The sequence below is a fragment of the Equus caballus genome, chromosome 6 (assembly GCF_041296265.1).
Source record: "Equus caballus isolate H_3958 breed thoroughbred chromosome 6, TB-T2T, whole genome shotgun sequence".
Classification (NCBI taxonomy): domain Eukaryota; kingdom Metazoa; phylum Chordata; class Mammalia; order Perissodactyla; family Equidae; genus Equus; species Equus caballus.
In genome coordinates this window covers 18,237,001-18,258,786 of record NC_091689.1, presented here as the reverse complement: position 1 = coordinate 18,258,786, position 21,786 = coordinate 18,237,001, and the positions used below count along the sequence as shown (strand labels likewise).

The 21,786-nt window shown below is 43.2% G+C and overlaps 1 protein-coding gene across 5 annotated transcripts in view; it reads right to left on the bottom strand.

Moving 5' to 3' along the window:
• Nucleotides 1–1,924: 1,924 nt before the first annotated feature.
• Nucleotides 1,925–21,786, bottom strand: part of CAB39 (calcium binding protein 39) — an 83,319-nt gene continuing 63,457 nt past the window's right edge. For all 5 annotated transcript variants that reach the window (XM_070270645.1, XM_023642533.2, XM_070270646.1 and 2 more), the window contains 5 exons: nucleotides 19,809–19,977; nucleotides 12,685–12,744; nucleotides 9,049–9,114; nucleotides 5,149–5,292; nucleotides 1,925–4,508 (listed from right to left, as the gene is read on the bottom strand). In XM_070270645.1, coding sequence (XP_070126746.1) covers nucleotides 4,320–4,508; nucleotides 5,149–5,292; nucleotides 9,049–9,114; nucleotides 12,685–12,744; nucleotides 19,809–19,977 — 628 coding nt within the window. In that variant the 3' untranslated portion in view covers nucleotides 1,925–4,319. The remainder of the gene's footprint in view (nucleotides 4,509–5,148; nucleotides 5,293–9,048; nucleotides 9,115–12,684; nucleotides 12,745–19,808; nucleotides 19,978–21,786) is intronic.

Below are 21,786 nucleotides of genomic sequence, written 5' to 3'. Positions count from 1 at the left end.
TGAAAAACATAAATTCCCCGCAAACCTCTGGCGTCTGTCTTCCTGAAGTGCCACCTGGAGAAGCCCATTCCACCAAGCGCGGAGCACGTCAGCCGCTCGGAGACCTGGGTCGCCGCCCTCGGAGGCCTCGACCCCGGGGACGCGCCGGGCACTTGCCCTCCGGTGCGTGTGCTCCGTCGTCCAGCCGCGGCGGGGGTGGGCACGGATGCCCCTGGCTCTCGGCGGACCCCCCGGGTGAGCAAGCGTTAGCAAGGCCTGGGAGGCCCCGTGGGCAGCCTCATCCGGACGCCGCGCACGCTGTGAAGCGCAGGCCGCGTGCACCATCGGCGCTGCCCGGCCAGGGGACCTCCGGGAGGCGGAGTCCCTGCGAGGAGGATCAGGGCTTTGTCCCTGTCAACTGTCTGGGGTGCTCAGTGCCGGGCGGAGGAACCCCGCTTGTGGGGACTGAGATGCTGGCGGCCCCCTCCCGGCACAGGTGAAGGGGGTGCTCAGACTGCCCGAGGGCGTCTTTTGCTGGGGTCGGTTTCGGGGAGCCACCAGAGGCTTTGACGTTGCAGTGTGGGGAGTCCTACCTTGTCCTTCGCACCTTCTGGAAACCAGACGGTCAGCGGGTTGGCAGGCTCTGAAGGATGCGGTGAGGACACGGAAGTGGCCGCGGAGAACAGCCCTGGCAGACCCAGGAGGAGCTGAGGGGCTGGCGCCCCGTTCCTCTGAGGGGCACTCTTGGCGAATTCTCAGGTGGGAGTGCTCACTGCCTCCGAGTGCTCCGCCCTCCAGAACCAGCCGTCGAACGCTGCCGCCCTCCACGGGCTGTCGCAGCCATCACCCCGTCTCAGCCTTCGAGCAGCCCTAGACTCAAAGTTTCGGGAGTTTCTGGCGGAGGGAGGGGACACCCACTGGTGACCGGGAGGAAGCGGAAGTTGTACTAAAGCATGAATCTGGGCCTCAGTGTGGCCGCTGCTTCCTGTCTGATGTGACTACTGTGTTCACCCTCAGAGGGGCAGTCACGAGTTCTGACCTTAGGGGCCCCGTCCTCTCTGGAGAACCACAACACACAAGCGGACTGAACTACCTAGAAGAGATGATAACAAGATGTTTATTCTTCAGACCAACATTCAGATGAAGCGTTTTTTGGCAAGAGCATGTCCCTTGCCATCACCCCAGAGAACGGAGATCCCATTTACCGACAAGGATTAAAATAAAAATCGACGTCAGGGTTTGTACTACGTGTTCCAAGATGGCCTGCAGGACAGACCTTCTCTGGATGCGGTTTAACATGGTGCTTCCAAATTCTTTCACCTTCATCATAATTTCATTCTAGTAACTGACAAATACTCCTGCCAAGTGCTTAGTTTATCTTAGACTGTTGATAATAAAGGGTCAAAGAACCAAAGAGAAAGGACGTACTCCCCAAATGTTACGGCCTAAAAAGTGATGCTGTTAAAAGGCATACTACTACTTAGCTGTGAAACAAGGCAGGGTGAGGGAGCTATGAGTCCCACAAGCTAAGTGAAAATTGCACGGTTTTTTTTTGGTGAGGAAGATTGGCCCTGAGCTAACATCTGTTGCCAATCTGCCTCTTTTTTTCCTCCCCAAAGCCCCAGCAGATAGTTGTACATACTAGTTGTAGGTCATTCTAGTTCTGCTATGTGGGATACCACCACAGCATGGTTTGATGAGCGATGTGTAGGTCCACGCCCAGGATCCAAACCAGCAAACTCTGGGCCGCCAAAGCAGAGGGAAATTGCACTTTTGACACCAAGAAAAAAACTCTGAACAGGAAAAAAGACTTAAGAGAGGCATGTATGTTAACTGTCTCCAGTTACAGTTTGTGACAAAATTTGTGCTGGTGTATCTCCTGATGGCGCTGTTCATAGTGACAGAAATGCAACTAGCCATAAGACGTCATAAAAATGGACCATGCTGTTTCTCCAAAGTTTTATTTTAATTTAAATTACAGGGCCAGCCAGATATTCTGATAAGAAATTTACTTTTCCTCGGGAGAAAGGAAATGCTTTCATGGCATTGTTAACAAGTGTATACATCTCATCTTTTTTTTTTTTTTAAGGGTTAAAAATCACATTGAGTAACTGACTTATGTAAAATTAAACCTTTATAACACAAAAAGAAACCACTTCCAGTATAATAGTTTTGGTAATATGAATATATTAAATGATCATAACTTCAAATGCAACTTTTCAACTTTGAATGTTTTCACATTTTTGTTTAAAAACAAAGTAACCAAAAAAAAGTCTTAACTTTCTCCAGATTCCAATGCGCTAGTAACACACCGATGTTTTCTTTGACACGCTGCACCCCTGAGTGTTCCCCACACAAAGGCCTCTAGTGCTGATGGCACTGCCAGCATGGAAGCTGTTCTGTTGTTTCAAGTTCTAAGACCCAGCTTGGCACGGAAACCTCTCTTCCGCTCGGTGTAACTGATGTGCTCACACCACATCCAGATCACAGCGCTAGACGGCAAGACCCAGAGCGTTTCATCACGGCCACGTCTGCCTTCCTAAACACTGGATGTTTGCATTTCAAAGGAGCTTGGATCACTTTCCCTACTTCCAATAGAAAAACATGAATTATTTTACTCAGATTTTGGTAAAGACAGCCTCAGGAAAACCAATTATAATGTAGACTGTCATCTTAATTAAAGAGAATGAAATACATCTAGATGTTTGGGAGCTATTTTCTAACTGGTGTTCCTAGAAGGAGGTCTTAAAACCTGCTGAAACCTTACTTGGGAGTCTCGTTTTGCTGGCTGATGCATAATTCAGTTAGTAAGAGAGGCTAGCAAAGGATAATTATATAAATTTCTTAATCAGCTACAGCCATGCTGAACTCGAACTGGCAAACTTGGATTTGTAAGTTGTTAGTTGTGATCTTCGCATCACTAAGATGAACAGACACCATTCTAAGAACTTGACACATAGATTCTAGGAGACGTTGTTCTGCTGTGGTCACAGTAACAAAAGAGTGGTGCAAAATCAGTTACTTTATAAATACTGATAATTTGCAGCATTATGGAACAGGACATTAAAAAAAATAAATTTCCCCATAGGACACCTATGACTAGAAACTCTTCTTTTCCTAAGAGAAGCCAAAGTTTTAATTATTCAGTCTCACAACTATTGTACTGGGTTACTTACTCTAAGAAAGAAAAGGTGCTCTACAGAGGTTCCCACACACACAAAGAATCAGCATTAATTTAGCATAATCGGTATCATCCATAGAGCTGGCGAACTCCTGACTCATTTTAAAGGAATAAGGCCAATATTACGCAGGAGAGTGTAGCTGATTGATTTCCAGGTCTGTATCTTAGCCTATTGATGGCACCCCAGCAGATAACTGAATACAAAGGATTGGTTTACTTTTTTTTCTTTTAATGCTGTGATACTTAAACGTTAAATCAGCATTTTCATGTGATCTGAAGTATTTCAATTACATATGAGCATTCATTTTTTGCAAAAACTCAATATTAGGTAATAGTTACATACTAATACAATAACATTCCTCTGCTGTACAAATTAAATCATTTAAAAGAAATGAGCACTCTAAGAATTATATACAAAAGAAACCTGTAAGCATCGTTGAAATGAAATGCGAAGTGTTGCTGCTAGCTCTACTGTTTTAAAATACCTTCAAAAAGTAAAATTAACAAATACCCTTTGACATATCCAGGTTTACAAGTTTCAAGAAAATCAAATGTCAAAAAATTCTAGAAAGCCGTGAAAAGCATATATACATTTTCCTTATGACCTTATGAAGCTTCACACTTTTGAGAAGTTGCTAAGTTTCAGTATCGATTTATTCGCATGTCAACTTTATCCGCCCCAAAAGCTCACATCTTGGATACAGTTCCCCTCGGATTTCAAACAAAGCTCTGCACAATCTTCCTTTAGTGAAGGCAACCATCTTACCAAGGATCTTCGCTCAGACCTTTAACAGAGATAAACGCAAACACGTGGGTGTCATCTGACAACACCAAGGCCCTCCTTCCCTAAACCACTGCCATCCTTGCGTTTGCCTTCATGAACCCAGCCGTGCTCAGAACTCCTACGGCCAACGGAGTCTTTGAATTCTGAAATGACACAAAGATCAAGAGAAAGTCCACGTGTGCTCTAGTGTGCAAGAAAGCAGCAGCTACGTTCTCCAACTTGGACTAAAATAAACAAAAAAGGTAAAATGAAAAACCGTTCACTTAACAGCAGATTAGCAGTAATGTTCCTCATGAATCGATAAGAGTGCCTGATGCTGAATAGCTAACAGCAAATGCTGAATTTGGATTTAATATTTTAGATGTTTATTGGAAATTAGGCTTCTTGCTGAGCTGGTCTCTTCAAATCCCTGATCTGTTTAACTAAATAGGTCTTCTCATCGTTAAACTGTTCGTCCTCGGTCCTGTCATTCTGAAACTTGCTGAGGAACTCTATGAGTTTGGTCTGGTTCTTGAGGAGGATGTCGAGGATGGGCTGCGTCTTGTTGGGATTGGCCACAAACACCTGCGCGGAGAGAAATCAACATCAGTCACAGGGAAGACCGACACCAAGCCACGTGCGCTGCAGCGAGCAGGGCATGCGCAGTGCACAATCCGTGCCCCCGGGCCTGTGGTGAGGCCAGGACAATTACTCCAGAGGTTTTTGCTTTAGAAGACCTTATTTTACAATTTGGAAAAAAAAAAAAAAAGAATTGCATATTTTAGCACAAAGAGGATTGACACATTCATTCATGCTCTGAAACTTAGTAGTCAGTATTATACGTACATATAGACTTTGATTTTAGGATAAAAATGGGCAGAAATTATTTCTGGGCGCAGAAGGTCAGAATGCATTTTAAGAATAAAAACCTCCATGGAAAGCATTAAGAAATGAATTACCCTTTACTTTGTGATTAATAATCTTCCACACCAAAGATAAATAACACTCCTCTATAAACAAACGTTTCTTGTTCCCAAATCCAAGTGGTACACACTGTTTCTGGGTCTATTTTTCTGTTTAAATGTTGTACCACACAAATATGAAAATTAACTGAACTGTATCACTTAGATTACCAAAATGAGGCTAGTAATATTTCAGTAATTTGTAAATGAAATGAGACTAACAACTCCAGAGGGAAATACTGTCTATGATTTTAGTACTATACCTTAAAAACATGAAAGGCCTCAAACTGGATGTTACGACTTTTGTCTCGCAGAAGGTTCATCATTAATTTGAGGTTCTCAGGTTTACTGATGTATTTTGTCATAATTGTGAAGTTGTGTCTGTCTAATAGTAGTTCACCGAGAAGCTGAGAAGACATTTAAACAATTACTCTTAAACTATCATTAAGATTTGAAGTAAAAACCAAGATTTACAAAATAATTCATTTCATAATTATCATTATTAAGCACAGAATACTGGTAGGCACTCAAAAGACAGGTGGACTAAACTGAATTATGACCTAAAGACTACTGAGTGCCCACTCTCTGCCACTTGAACACCCACCTTCCCTTTGGGGTTTAAGCCGATGGTGAGTCGGCACTGCTCTCTGAAGAGGACATTCAAAGCACACCTGGCCCAGAATCTGAGACTGTCAGAGCCTACTTTTGGTGTGTGTGTGAGGAAGATTCACCCTGAGCTAACATCTGAGCCAATCTTCCTCCACTCTGTGTGTGGGATGCCTCCACAGCATGGCTGATGAGTGGACTAGGTCCATGCCCAGGATCTGAACCTGGGCCACCGAAGCTGAGCGTGTGGAACTATAACCACACAGCCACAGGGCCAGCCCCTGTCAGAGCCTACTCTTAACATATGCATTTATGTTATCTCACTAAAAAGAAACTATCCAAGAAAATAGTCAGAAGAGAAGTTATTGATAATTCTTGTTTAACTAACTACAAACTTTAGCTTAAGTAAAAAGTGTTAATATTTTTTTGATTTATCTGAACTTCACAGGACAAAGGGTTTCATGTCCAAAGTTTTCTATACACTTACCCCTGAACATGCCAAACTTATCATTTTATTATATTTGATTCAGAAAGGTTTATAAAAACAAATACTTTTCTGTTCCTTCTTAAGCAAAGTATCCTGAAGATACTCCAAGTTTTTCTTAGTGACTCCTCCTCGTTAATGATGTTAATTAAAAAAAATGTCTGTGCCTTCAGGGCTTACTGAGTTCTACAAGAGCTGATTATGCCATATCAGCCCTTAATTTTTAAACCGCCACTGCTTGTTCTAGATTTCTCTTTTTCTGAAACCAGCAGTCCCCTCTTCCTGTTGCCAGTGTGCCAGCTTCGAGTGGAGGTTGAGCATGTAGGCGGTGTAACATGCAGCGGGGAGGAGCCAGGCTGTGGTCCTTGTGAACGGAGGCAGCAGCACAGCGGGGCAGAGCCTGGCCTGGCACCCCCTGCCGGTCTTTGAATGCTGGCTCTCCACTCCTTGTGAGCTATGTAACCTTGAGCACATTACTGAACTTCTCTGTGCTTCAGGTTCATCGTCCGTACAATGGGAGTGTATAAACAGTACCTACCTCTCATGAGAGTGTAGTGAGAAGTGAAGCGTGAATCATGTGAAGCAGGTTAGACCTGAGTCTAGAGAGAGGCCCGGAGTGGGCTCTAAGGGAAGGGAAATGTGCACACAGAGCTACTTTGCCATCGTTTAATTGCTTCTGCTAATTCCCTTCTGGGTTCCTGGCTATGTTCCAGATCCCTGAACTTTCCAGATAACTCATCTCTAGGTAAGTAACATGTCATCAAACTAAATAAAAAACAACCGGGTGTGCAGGAAAACAAATCTATTCTAGCTAGGGTTTATAAAGAATTTATAGGAAGAACTCAAAAGCAGAGAGGCTTCACAGCAATCAGAATCACAAAATCTGTAACTTTCAAGGTAAGGACCGACCAGCATTTACTCTGTTGAAGCCTCGAAAGTTAGTATTAAGTATGTGAAGTTTTATGGGTTTATTTGTGTTCATTTTCTGTCACAGAAACCAAAGAAATACTGAAAACGGCTCATTTCAATTTGGTTGTCTGGAGGAGGACGACCGATAATTCTTTACATTTCTTTTGACATAAAAATAAAAAATTGGAAGTCTTGCACAGGGAATACAAATTTGTCAGTAAAATAAATATAGGAATAAATAAATGCCCACACAGCTGCGGAAAAGAAAGTACTAACTAAAATCCATTTTAAAGCACCACGGGGCCTCCCAGCCGCTCCGTGTGCTCCCCAGGTGTTAGGAGCTACAGGGAGCGGCGTAAGTGGGCGACGTGCTCATGCCCCCCACCAAGGTCTCACACATGGCCGCCTCAAGGTTCCTTCTCAGGCTGGTGATTCTGAAGTGGCAGAAAGGTCTCGAAAGCCTTTCTCCTTATCTAAACAGCCCAAGCATTCAGAATATGGTCAAAGTCTACTGATTTGCCAATAAAAAAACATTTTCTCCCCTGTGAGGCTGTCCTAGCCCTGGAAGCTACTATTGCAGGCAATCCCGTCTGGCCTCCTTGGCCTTAGAAGACAATGACTCCTCCCAGCTGCTCTGTGTGACTGCTGGGGAGCGCCGGACGTCTTGGCCCTTGGATAAAAGAAGATCCTGGCATATGTCTACTTCACTTTGAGGATCACAGGGGAGCCTACACTATATTACACTGACGTACCGAGAGAAAAAATTCCTTAAACAGCTGCCAGAAGGATTGCATCCACCCCCGAAACTGAAAAGATTGCTCTTATCAGCCATTAGACTCACCAGCGGTCATCTAGCCAGAAGACCTGGAGATGGGGAATAGATTAAGGATCCCCGACACTGGACTGGGGGTGGCTGGGAGGCTAGGCCCAAGCAATAGCAATGAGTGGAAAGCACCCCAACCTCACTGGACTATTTCAGTAATGACGCATTTCCGGTTGTGGCTATTATTAGCCCCGACTGTGGGAGTTACAGCTTTAAGAGGAAAGAAGGAAGTAACTGGCCAGAAGGAAAGGATTCTTTTGGAAATTCAGATGGTAGAGAGTGTTCTTATCAAAGGACACAAGTTAACAGATGCTGCTGATGTCCTTTAGTCAATTTCCATAGAAAGATAAGGTCTTCTAGGGTGATGGCCCCAGGTAGGAGGGAAGTAGGAATGGAGTCTTGATCCAAATGGATTCAGACACCTCTGAGGGGAAGAACTCTGGGCAGAATAGAATTTAAAGTGGACCTGGCAAAAAATATAAATGGAATTATGATTTTTTTTCAAAATCCTTTCTGATTCCATCTATAATTCCCGTCAGGACCACTTACTGACACAATGAGGGGTACGCATTGATTAACTAAGAATTTTCTAGAGGAGGAGTCAGCATACTTTCTGTAAAGGGATAGAGAGTAAATATTTTAGACTTGGCAGGCCATACTGTCTCTAGGGCAACCATTCAAATCTGCTGTTGTGGCCTGAAACTGCCATAGATAATACATAAATAAATGAATATGTCTGTGTTCCAATAACACTTTATATATACAGAAAAAAAAACCAAACCCTTTATGTATAAAAATAGGCAGTGGGCTAGATTTGGCCCATGGGCTGTAGTTTGCCAACCACTATTCTAGAGTCTTAAGTCTTAAATTTAAGTTTCCAATGGAACTGTCCATATCCTCTTGTGATACGAAGCAACCGAACCCGTCTATGGTCCCCAGTTTCATCACCCGCACCCATCTCCCACCCACCTCCCCACGGCAAGCCTGTGCCATTCAGGCAGCATCTGGGGAGTGCACAACTGCACTGCCTTTATCTAGTTGATAGGATTCTAAGTTTAAAAATACACTTCAAAATCTAAAACACTGCACTGCTGAGAGAGAAAGTCCTCTTCAAAATGCTGTGTCCCCCATTTTGGTAACTCTAACTTACAAAGAGGTGGGTAGTGGCCCTGTGGACCACTGCTGAACCCTGTTCCTTTCCAGAGAAATCTTGACCACGGACAAATGTATTCTCCCCCAAAGGTCTAAGAACCATACCAGCATATCTCCCTTTCCCCAAACCCAAAATTCAAACATAGGGTGAAGAGAAATAAACCACATAAAATAAACGATCCATCATACCTTGAGTGACTGCCTTTTTGTCACATAATTTTCCGAATGAAGCAACTTCTCATATTCACTGAAGAACTAAGAGATAAGAAAACATGTTAGGATTATTTTTTTTTAAAGATTGGTAGATCACATCATAAAGGCTGAGTACAAACTTCTAACATTGCAAAGTCCAACCGGTGCCCAAGCTCACCTCCTCCCGTCTGTTTCACGCCTTCCGCCGGTCTGTTTCACGCCTTCCTCCGATGTGCTCAGAGACCCCCAGGGGGATGCACGCTGACTACCTCCATGAAGACGGCTCCTGGGACCAATCCCCTCCCAGGGCTAGCCAGGCCCACAGAGAGCTTAAATCTGCTCCTCTTCCATTACCCAAACTCCATATGCACAAACTATCACTCCCCTCCCCTCACTGTTTTCTCACTGAGTCAGCTCTCATTTCTTGGTGTTAAATGAAAAAATTCGTATTTACAGACAAGAACTAAACTAGTCCAAAACACAACCACAAAGAGAAAAGTTACCTGCTCTTTCAATGCATCAAGCAAGGAGAGAAAGTAATTAAAATAGAACAGAGGCGAAATTCAGCGCTGTGTTAAATAGGTAGATGCCCTAGAGAAGGTACGACTTGGGTTCAAACTTGAGTAATGGGAGGAATACCATTTAGAAATGGGGAGGAGAAAAGAAATTCTTTGGGGATAAAAAGGGAAGAACACACAAATGAAGACCTGGAGAATGCAAAATGCTACCGATGTAAGAACTGACAAGGCGCACTAGATGTATGAAACGGTGCTCACCGCCAAGAACCCTGTCACTGGGATTTAAGGGGTAGAAGAAGCTGGATTACAGCAGTGAAGCAGGAAATGGAAATGAGGACGCACAGAGGCCAAGGTCACACTTTCGAGAAGTTAGGAGAGAAGGCTGGTTAGCTTTAAGATTTACATATATAAATACAGATAGACATATATACGTTTTGTTTTAACTTTGAACAGGTTTTTGGAGTTCCCAAAGTTTGCAGTACTAGTATGATTCTGTTGGCTGTCAGTGCTTTACTGAGGCTTTCCTTGGTCGTGGTTGGTGGTAAGGAAGCCTGCTCTGCAGTCTGACATGCTAAAACTCGTAGTGCCTATGCTTTATGATGGGTCCTTATCAGGCCAGCAATCATCTGTGGTTAGAGGAGGCTATGGCTCACAGGCCAAATTCAGCCTGTTGTGTGTTTTTTATAAATAAAGTTCTACTGGAACACAGTCATGCTCATTCATTTATTGTAAACAAATTCCTTTATGAATTTTATGAAGTTTACGGCTGCTTTCGCAGTACAACAGACAGGAGAACTGACAGAGACCACACGGCCCACAAAGCGTTAAATACTTACTTTCTGGCCCTTTGTGGAAAAGGTTTTCTGACCCTTGGTTTAGAGCTAACCCAGCACTGCCTGTGCATTATTCCTTTTGCTCACCTCTAGGCAGAGGTGGGATGGCCATCTATTTAGTATGCAAGCAAGTTAGACTTCTCTCTTTTCAGAGAAGACTTTTAACCCTACCCTCTCCTCAAATGATCATCAAACTGATGAGCAAAACAATTGGATCTGTCTTTAACCAGTAACAGAATATGTACACCCCAAGTTCTTGACAGAAAATGCAAGTTAACATTTTCTGCTCCATAAGTCTTAGTTGTAAGAAATTCTTCTCACGGAGAACTGCCCAAAGAGTATGTCCATAACATTCCTCCAGATGGGTCAGATCCTGTCCTTGACTTAGGAATAAGGATTAGGACAGAGGATGGGCACTGTTTGGGCTCCTCAAGGATTTGCTCTCAGGGAACTGCAATAGTTGAGCATTTGACTGATGGCAGAGTCACCTTGAGGACTGTGTCCACTATGTGACACCGTGATTTAATTCCCCTCTAAGAGTGCCAGTGGGACAAATTTGTTTCAGGTCCCAGGACTAGAAAAGGTGGTTTCCTTTGAGTAACGGGCATCTATTTGGCTTTACAGATACTGCAATCTTTTAATGTATACATTTCTGTTAGTTGCCTCACACGAATTTTTCTAAAATCCTATTAATCAATGTTATCCATTAATAACATGCAGGAAAATATTTTATGGCAAAATTAAACTGATGTCACTGCAGTAAATTTCTTAGAAATTTAGTTTGTATCTTTGGTAGACTTTAAATTAAGGTACTGGTATGTTAGAAAAATTTGAGACCATGTGTTAATAAAAATAATACAGCTAAGTTTACTAGATGCTTACTGTCCCAGGCCCTGGGTCATGCACTTGACACACACATTCTTATTTAATCCTCAAAACAACCCTGGAGTAAGGTACGATCATGAGCCTTCTTTTAGGGCTGAAGATCCTGAAGGCACAGAGGGTGAATGAGAGCAGCTGCCCAAGGTCTGGCAGCACACGGTGTAGGACGTGAAGCCAGACTCCAGGCAGTCTTGTGCCCAAGCCCATGTGTTTTAACTACTATAGAAAGGCACCAACAAGATGACCGTGCTGTCATTTTAAACCAACAAACACATTCACATCCAAACGCACACGGGCAGAAATAACAATAAATGGCCAGCGAGGTTGAAATTCACTTGAGGCTTTTCTGAGGGACTCACTACGCACTCAGCAGTGCGTTACAGTGCTACCGGGAGGGGAGATGGGAAAAAGGAACGCAAAGGAAGCAGAAAGCAGAGGTTTTCACTTTCATTAAGATGTTTATAAGACTGAATCTTATAATTTAGTTGAAGAGCAAAGCAAACAATGAAGTATTAACATCTAGGATTTCAAAAATTCAAATCACTAGTAGAAGAATGAAAACCTAAGCCAAATCTTGTGGGAGAAATAGAAATTTTAAGTGGATTGTTCTTATCAAATCTTCTCTAACAGCACCTCTGAGATCTTGGAAAACGTGTAAGTTAAACTAGCATGGCATTAGGACTTTGCTCATGGGCATCATGGAGAGCAGAGCCGGCACATGGTGGAAGAGAACATCTGACACTGGCCTGCAGGTTGCTTGAGGGTCCAGGGCAATCAGGTTATCAGAGCACTCAGAATCAGTTACAAACCTCTGGGCCTTCTATTACCAGGAAGTCTGACATCCACTCAAGCTGGAAGGCCCTTACTGCTGGGCTAGTCCAATGTCCTCATTTTACAAATAAGGACAGACTTCTGAGTCCTCCAGCGGTAATGGCCTTGGTTGTGGCCAGAAGGAGTCGGCAGGAGAGCTGGGGCAGAACTGGGTCCTGCCTCCTCTAGGCTAGCGCTCTTCTCATCCTATCGGCTGCTGCCTCCCTTTCTCGCTATTTGTAAGCAGCAGGAATGTGAACAACTGACGGAAAGGAAGGGAGAGTTAGGAAGTCAGATAATAATTTTCCTTTTATCTTAACTGTATATTATCATTCAGCAGCAAAGTGCTTTATTTTCCTCTCCTAAAGCAAGAACAGATGCAAAGGGCAGTGTGTCAATCAAAGAAAAAAGTCTGCTTCTGACCAAGGAACACTCTATATAGCTCATTTCAGTACAGCAATGACTTTAGCACCATCTTAAAACATTACACATGCAAAAAGATATTCTGGCACAAAATCTAATTTAAATCTTTCATTTCTGGTAACAAAAATTACAATTTTCTATTTCAGAATAATATTTCATGTACTTACTCTATCATAATGCTGTTCCAAAAATTCTGCACTGAGCAATTTATGTCTTGTAAGTAAATCCTAAAAAAAGAAAAATATATTTTTATAGTTGTTTTGCATTCAGGTTCTTTTAGAAAAGAGAATCCTAAAACATTCCACGCCATTTTACCTGATAAAAACTGATGTTAAAAATGACTATACTTAAAAACATTTGAACATGAATCATATTAAAAATGTTGATTCTATATCAGAATAAATACAATCAATAACTTAAAATTGTGATTTAATGATTATGATTAGTCCCATGTCTACAGTTCTTAGAAGGAAAAATTTAAAAAAACAACATACAAGGCAAGGGAAATACCAACTCAAACAAAGGGAATAAAGAATTGAAGTGAAATAAAAGTAAACAGCTGTGGTAAAATGTCAAATAGAGTACTGCTCCTGGTGGGGAAAGAGGAAATTTCCTTTATTAGAAAATGTATTGGAGGTTCCATTTTCTTCCTCCTAAATTCAACTACAGTTTCATATCTAATGCAATCTTTTACAGACATAGAATGTTTTTTAAAAGCCCCATCATATTATAAACATTAACTTCTAAGTAAGCAGAATAATGCTGCAAAAATGTAGAATCAAAAATCAGTATGCCCTAGAGTCCAATTCTGCATAACTATGAAACAGAGCTTATGCCTCACCCCATGGATTTTCCTGGAAGAACTCAAGGATCATTCATTCAGAAAATATCTACCATGTGCCAGGTAAAGTTCTAGGTGCTGGGGTTACAAACAAAAAAGATGTGGTCCCTGCCTTTGAGGATCTGGAAGTTAGCAATGGACCAGCCTTGGTCTCACCAGGTGGGAATGAGAACGCGGACATGTGACAGCAGGAATGGCCAGTCAATATCTGGTGAATTAATGAGTAGCACTTTAGAGCTGCCTACTGGACAGGTTGATGCCAATAATCTCCTTCCTCTGAAGCAACTTTTCCTGACTTGTTTTCTTAAGGTTTATATGTGAAAGTTACCCAGGGTATGGTGAACTGGTGTTTCCTGCAGTGTGTCCGAGGGTTATACTGGTCCTGAGAAGTGCTCTAAGAAATGTCCTATGGTCAAACAGACGTAGAGAGCGCTACAGCTCTGGTTCCCTCATGGGGATCCCTGAAGTCTCGAGAGATTCTGCAGGGAGCTCTTCTGTTGCCTACTTTGTTAACATCCTGCCTGGAAAGGCCTTCTCTGCACAGACTTTGCCCTCAGCCCAGTTACCTACTACCTTCAGACCTCGACTCAAGTATCACTTCGTAGGGATCCCTCCTGACAGGTCACTGGCATGAAAGCATGATCACAGTTGTGACTTCACATCTGTGGGATTATCTGATTAATGTGTCTCTCATGCCAGACTGTAAATTCTATAAATACAAGGGTTATGTCTATTTTTACTAATCTTTGAATCTCCAGCACCTATGCAGTGCCCAGCACATAGTAAGAGCATAGTCTTATTAAATAAATGAATGAACCAACACAATCAGGGAACATGTTTGGGAAAACATCACATTAAGCAGTCCTCAAAGCATGCTTTTAAAATGGCTTCTAACTCCACCCCAAAGACTTACAGGTGTTCAAACTGCTGGGCAGGGTATGTCGTATGTCCAGGAAAGACTTGCCCAACTATTTCCCAATCTCCCTTGGGGATTAAACAGGCAAAATCAGAAATCTGGAGTCTATTTTGAGTATCCTCAAGAATGTGGAAAGAAGTGCCATGAAGCTTCTCTATATGGGGAAGGAGGAGATGGCAAGGATAGGAGATTTATATTATCTTAGTATATTGGTCCACAGGGTCAGATGTAAGGGAGAGAGAAACTTGAGAACTTTAAGGGAACATAGTAAACGTGTGTGTTAAGGAGAACTCCCCTCCTTCTAACACGCAGTGCAGTCTGTTTATGGCGGTCTCCCAGCGTAGGAGCCTCAAGGGCAGGGCTTGTCTATGGTCACTGCCGAACCTCAGCACCTAAAGAACAGTGCCCGACACAGGGCAGGCTCCTAGAGACTTGCGGAAAGAACCGAATGAACTAATGAATAAGCAGATTAAGGGATTTGTGTGTTAGGATCCATGTGAGACTAAGTATCTCTTATACTTTTTTTGTGGCTAAATCACTCTTGAGGCCAATATGAGGAAGGACAGCGAAAGGAACCCAGTGCGGCACTCACCACTCTGTCATAATCTGACGGAAGAGAGTGCCAAAGGAGGGTGTCTCAGAGACACTGGCTCTCAACTGGGGTTGGATTCTTAGGAATAGGCAGGTAGAAAGTATTGCTCCAAAAAGCAAAGGTCCTAACCACGTTGTGCAACAGAATTTTACTGAAGGTTTGAGTAAGGTGACTATTTACTCTGAATGATATCTCAAGTAGGAGCAAGAGGCTCCTAGTTTGGCAACACAGGAAAAGGAAAGCCTCCAACATCTCCCCATCTATGGGAGATCCTATTTGTTATCATCTAGTTTAAAGAGACCAGGACACTCAGGAAACCACTGCCAATCTAGGAATCAAATCTTAATGGCCCTGGGGTAGGAGAGATTGAAAAGAGGTGCTCTGACGAGGCTCCAGTGCATGAGAGGATGGAAGTCGTTTGTTAAGAAGGGCCATGCCAGGGCCTGGAGGGAGAATAAAACATTGGTAGGAAACGAACAATTGTGGAGAGCCAGCACCAAGAAAAAGGCTGACACTAAGCTGGGAAAAAGGGAGGTGCGGACTTGGGCAGAGCCTCAATCTACTGAGAGATAAGAAGGAACTTTACTCCAGGGACTAGAGCCAGGAGCTTTGGAGAGCTCAAACCACGGTGTGGGGGACAGAAACCAAAAGAATGGAAGATGAAAGAAAAAGGTCATGCAGTAGCCTCTGGTCAGCCACCTGCAAAGGATACAGGGTGCATGTGGTCCCAGACCAGCAGAGCTGTTAGTCCGCCAGAGGCAGGGAGAAGAACAGGACTCCTGATTTCCCGCCTGTCTAAAGTCCAGTACACCCAGGCCCTGGCATAACTTGGAGAAAGGCCAGGGATCATCTCCCAAGTCCAGCAGATTGAGCAGCCAACTTTTAGGGTGGGCTGAATTAAAAAAGATTCCTAAAAATTACGAGAGTTTGAGCCCAAAACATCACGTGATAAGATAGTCCTGGAATCCCTGAAGAAATGCTGCTAATCCAGAAGGCTTCCTTTCACATAGCCTTGGCAAGCTGATTGGCCTAATTTTCCACTTGATGCTTGACTATGTCCAAGGACAAGAAACTCAATTCTTCTAACCGTGTGGTTCACCTTCGGAGCTCTTAGACTTAGAAAGTCCTTCCTGTGCTAGAGTCAAATCCTATCCCCAGGTTATTTCCAGAAGCTGTCAGAGCTGACAGAAATAGGTTTCATCCATTTTCTACAGGACCCCACTTCAAATCCAAGTAGTGCTCTCATGGCAAGTCCCTACCGAGTCTTCTCTTCTCCAGGCTAAATACGTCCAGTCCCTTTAACCACTCCTCGAATGACAGGTTCTGAGTCCCCCTCACCATCTACTGTCTTCTGAAAGTCATCTATTTGTCTATGTGCCTCTTAAAGGGTAGCGCCTAGAATGGAACACATTTATGTGTTGTTACCTGATAAGCTTATAGTGGGGTGAGACCATCAACAGCTCCTTAGGTCACACACTATGTGGTCACATGTAGCCTTGTGGCAGCATCATCATACTGTTTAATTTTACTGGATGTATTCAGAATTTTGTTTACTCAGAGTGGGCTCTGTAGTCAGACTGTCTGGGTTCAAACTCTGGATTCCCCATCTACTGTCTGACTTCACTCAACATTTCTAGGCTTCAGTGTCCTTATCTGTAAAGGAGATAATATCAGTACCTCCTTCATAGGGTTGTTTGAGTATCATAAGAAGTTACCTACATTTCAGTAATTATTACATTTAGTGTTAACTGTTATTATTGTGCTTTATTCCTCCCCCACATTTATACAGTTGGGTCCTCTCAAGTGGAAGACCTCAGTTATCTGCAATTTCATCCTGTTATATTCTGGCCTCTCTGGATCTTTATGAAGCCTTATTGTAGGACCACTGCTATCTGCTATCTTTCCCTTCGTGGCTATCACCTACCCATTTGATAAGTATGCCTTGTCACCCTTCATCTAAGTCATTAATAAAAATGTTCAACTGGACTGAGTGGAGGCAAAGCCCAGTGGATATCCACTGGAAATTTCTCTCAGGGTGATGGCAATCTATTTTGAAGCACTTTATGCATTCAATTAGTTGTGAATCACTATGCTGAAAATTCATCTAGCTCCTCATCGTTTCATTGTTTCCATGAAATAGATCTGTACAATTATCCAACATCTGGCATACCCTCATTGTCACAAACAAATCATTCTAACAGCTACCATTTACTGCACACATACTGTGAGTGGCACAATAACCCTAACATACTAGTATTATTACCCACATTTCAGCTGGTGAAGAGTCAAGTCAAATCAGCAGCAGAGCTGGGCAGCGAACCCCGGCGGCCACGCCGCTGAGCCTCTGACCCACTGGCAGCTAAGAGATGAATGTGACTGAACTTACTCGTAGTGAATCCATGCTGGCTGTGGGTACACGGTTTCCTTTCCAAAGTGCTCAGAAATCATCTCTTTAGAAATACTTTCTAGAACCTTACTCAGGGATAACATCAAGCTCCAAGCTCCACCAGCCTCTCTGGGGAATCTACCTTCTTTTACTCTGGAAAATTGGAAATATATTTGTTGGCCTTCTGATGCCCCTGCCATCTCTGTAATTCCTCAAAAAAAACCCAAAAAAACAAACCCAAAAAACCACACACACAAAAAACCTCACTAACAAAAGTTTCGCTACTGACGTAACTGTCTCAGTACCCATTCATTTGAGCTATGAATCTTGACACATTTAGAGCAAGTAGTTTTCATTTCCTTTTAAGACTCAGCACCTGTTCCAGGGGCTTTAAACTCAGGGTTAGGGATGAGCTGCATCTGTTTCAGGTTTTGTGCACAGGGTGCATTTGCTGGTCACGTTCTCAGAGGAAAGCACGAACCGTGGATCTGGTCTCCTTTCCCATTATGAAATATTCTCTGCAAAGAGGACACCAGCAAACCAGGAGGGGCAGCTGTCTGCGCCTCCTGGTCAGCGCCTTCAGCGCGAGGCTGTGAGACGGCTCCTGGCCATCTGTCCCCTGCGCAGTGGAGCTTCCTCTAGGGAGGGTGAGGAGGTGGCTCCGGTCTGTTTGCAAGGTCTGGGCCTCTCCATACATTATCTTCGTTTGGGCCTCTCTCTTATTTCTTGGAGAGCTCTCTGTTCAGGGGCCTCTTTAGCTCCCCTCTTTCTATGTGATCAGAAGCGGCTGAGATACAGAAGCTAAGCCAGCTTCTCAATGCTCTCTCTTCTAGAGCTCATCCTTAGAATCCTATGTTGCTTTTTAAAGTTTCCTTGCTTTAGGTGGAGACAACTTGCCTGGCTCTGCCCAGCCTTTCCCTATCTGGCTACCATGACCCGACAGGGCTGCTTAACCCAGTGACGCCATCATTATCGTTTTCTCCTGGGTGAGAAATTAATTCAGACAAGTAACCCTACTGAGAGAAATTATCAGCAAGGCCAGTGAAGACTGTCAGATTCTGCAAGTCACATTTCTGGCATGTAGTTAGCACATCTCTCTCACCTCTTTGTCCTGCCATCTGTGCCAGGAGCACGCCATCCATGTCCTCCACTGGCTGGGCGGTCGGTGCACTGTCCCACACACTGCTGCTCCTCTCCTCGTCCCTTACCCTCCTGCTCCCAGAGTGCTGCCACTCTCAGGCCCACAGCTTTCTTCCACATGGTGCACTACACTTCCCTTCATTACAGGTCTGCTACTTCTGAGTGGGGCACACCCGTCCCCTAGGTCCTGTCCCACCAAGTGCAGTGATACCCAAGACTTCATATTTACCACTACGTTATAATCTCAAACTCATTTCATTGTGCTTTGTACATGAATACAAGTATCTGAGTTCTCACCTAAGGCTTCGGACATCTTCTTTAATGGTTTCAGGAAAATAAATCCCTGGGCACCTCTCCCACCATTACTACTTTATTCTCACTTAATGTGAAACCCTAATGGCTAGGTCCCCCAGGCTTTCATCCTATTTTAAGGGTGTTCATTTGCTCGGAGGGACACATTTTACCCAGAGACAATGGCATGTACTCATTATCTCAGGAGCTCTTTATAATCATAAAACTGAACCCTCACCAGAAAATTTGCCACTTCTCACTGTAATGGTGTTTACCGTTTCTGAACACAGTAGTCTGCAGGTTAGCATACTAACTCTGATTATTTTAAAATAGCAGTTCTAAATATTCACTTAGAAGGTCAGACATTTTATAAGGGAATGCAACATATAAAGGCTTACTCTCATTGTGAAAAACACTAATAGAGATTATTGCTTTATTTGTATACCTTAAGCAGCACAGAACCTTGCAATTCAAAACACAAATGTGCATGTTGTACAGTGGTAACACAACATACGTGTATTTAATTTATACAAATACACAACAGGGAGATAAAGTGGACAGAGATGGGAGGACACATAATGCTTTGACTAGTGCAGATGATTCTGCCCCGACCTCTCACCCTGCCCCACCTATGAGATGGGAGAGGTAAGTCCATTGTTCCCCAGGGATGTCCACAATGTGGAAACCTCTGTCCTAAATGTGGTCCGAGTACTTAAAGATATATGTATTCCAAATTATTGTGGTCCTAACAAGAAGCCAACTACTTCATCTGGTGCTTAACCAAAGAAACTGCAGTATGTTCCAACATAGGAGAAAAACCCGGTTGTCAGATTTACTGTATATCTATATATTGTACTTGATGGGTAACCAAAGAGAAAAGTGTATTTTTGACCACACAGGACTTTCGTTTTTTAGACAAATGTTAGAATCTAACTTCTCCACCCTGTTTAAGCTGTGACTCTTCCACACATACCTAAATCACTCACACACATATAAAATATATCTTCTCTTCCCGCTAGAGGGCAGCCGTGTATAGTCAAGGAGGGTAGAGGTGGTTTAGGAAAAACAACACACCTGTTAGTTTGACTTACAAGTATATTCACAAGTCTGTAGTTTTTATGTTACCTTGAATGTGGCAAATGCATCTGAAGCTATGTCAAATGTTGACATTTCCACATATCTGAAGAAATCATAAAACTGTTCTGACCACAAAATGATTTTTGCAAGTGGTTCATGTCTGATGCATTCTCTTAACATTATTCCACAATTTAGAGCTATTTCTGGAGATTCATATCTGCAAAAAGAAAAAACAAATACAACTGCTCTTTTAAAACTCCAACACTGAACAGTTCAAATGTTTAGAACAGGAAGTTTCAGGCATGTCCTAAGTGACCAGGGCAGGTTACAAAAGGTGTCTCTCTCACAGTAGAATCTGTGCTCAGGGGGACCACTCTAGAGGACACACACACACACACAGACACACACACACACAGACACACACACAGACACACACACAGACACACACACAGACACACACACACACACACACACGTTGATGACTGCTTGAACCCAAAGAAAGATAACAGCCACGAGGATGAGCGTGTGAACATTAGTTCATTATTTAAGCTAAAAGATTTCAAGAGAAGTATTTAGGGTCACACCTCCAAATAGGGGTTAGTTTTACATGTGGTGCTTTCAACACTTCAGAAAAACCAGAAGCTGAATCAAAAAACAAGACGAAACAAAATAGTTTCTCAAATTCGTAGTATCTAAATAAGTCTATCAAAAACACAGCGTTTATATTTTTTTGTTTCAATTCAATACTCCAAATTAGTACTTTCAAGACTCTTGGCAACACATAAACCCTATCAAGTTGAAAGGCTGGCCTTGGGGGCTTCCCAAGTGTCTTGTCAAGGAAAGCCCTAGGGGTTCTCCCGGGAGCACCGGGGACTCCTGAGCATCAGCTCTCCACACAGCCTTCCTCTGCACTCATCTCGGCATCTCTCACCTCTCCCTTCCCTGTGAGCAAAAAGAAAACCTCGTTTCTCCTCAGCCATATTCCCTTCTGATATGCACCAACCTCTCAGGGTGGACTCTGCCATTCTGCTCAAACACATCACTCTTTTCCTCCACTGCCTTTCAAGCTGCATGCACTGCTTTAATGTCTTTGCCACTCTCAGTCTCCTGCAATCAAATTCCATTTCCCAACATTCTACTAGCAAAGACCTTCTCTTGGCTAAAAGGTCTCTTCTCCTAACACAAATTCTACTACTTAGTGTCCCGAGAGTGCTGATCTTTGCATCTCTCTTTAAAAGAAGAAAAAATTCTCCCAGTTCTCCTTTCTACCCCTCAGACTGTGCCTAGTTCTTTCAGGGCTGAGGTCTTTCCTCCGTTGCCTCCGGCCTGCAAGTGACTGCCCACAGCATCTCCTGGTTCCCACCATGAGTCCTAAATTTCCCTCACTCATGTCTACTCCTGAACTATGTTAGACATCTTCTGTGGCCTCCGGACAACTTCAGGTAAAGATCTACCATAAACTCTCTGTGTCTAAAATCAAATCTCATCTCCCCCTGCAAACTAGACCCACCCCCCCACCTTCTGCTTCCTTGTTTCTATGATTTGGCATCACTATTTTGTTAAAGATACACAACTCTAAAACAGGTCTAAGAGAACTTTCTTTGATAACGGAAATGTTCTATGTCTGTGCTGGCCATTACGGTAGCTACTAGCCACATGTGGCTACTGAGTACTTGAAATTTGGGAAGTATGACTGAGAGACTGAATTTTAAATGTTATTTAATTTGAAATTAAATAATTACATGTGGTTAGTAGGTACTGTATTGGACAGCGCAGTTCTAAACCTCCCACCTCTTTATCTACTTCCAATCTTCCCATCTTCAGTCTCGCTAGTCCTTGGTAATAGTTCTTTGAAACACCTTAATTTCCTTTCCTTTTATCCATTCCCACTGCTGGATGAACTCACACCTAGAGAACTGCAAGTGTCCCCTAACCTGCATCTTTGTTCAGGCTCTGTCTTAACAAATCTACCCAACACACAAGTGTATCAACAGCATTTCTAGTTTAGGAGCTTAAAACGATTTCT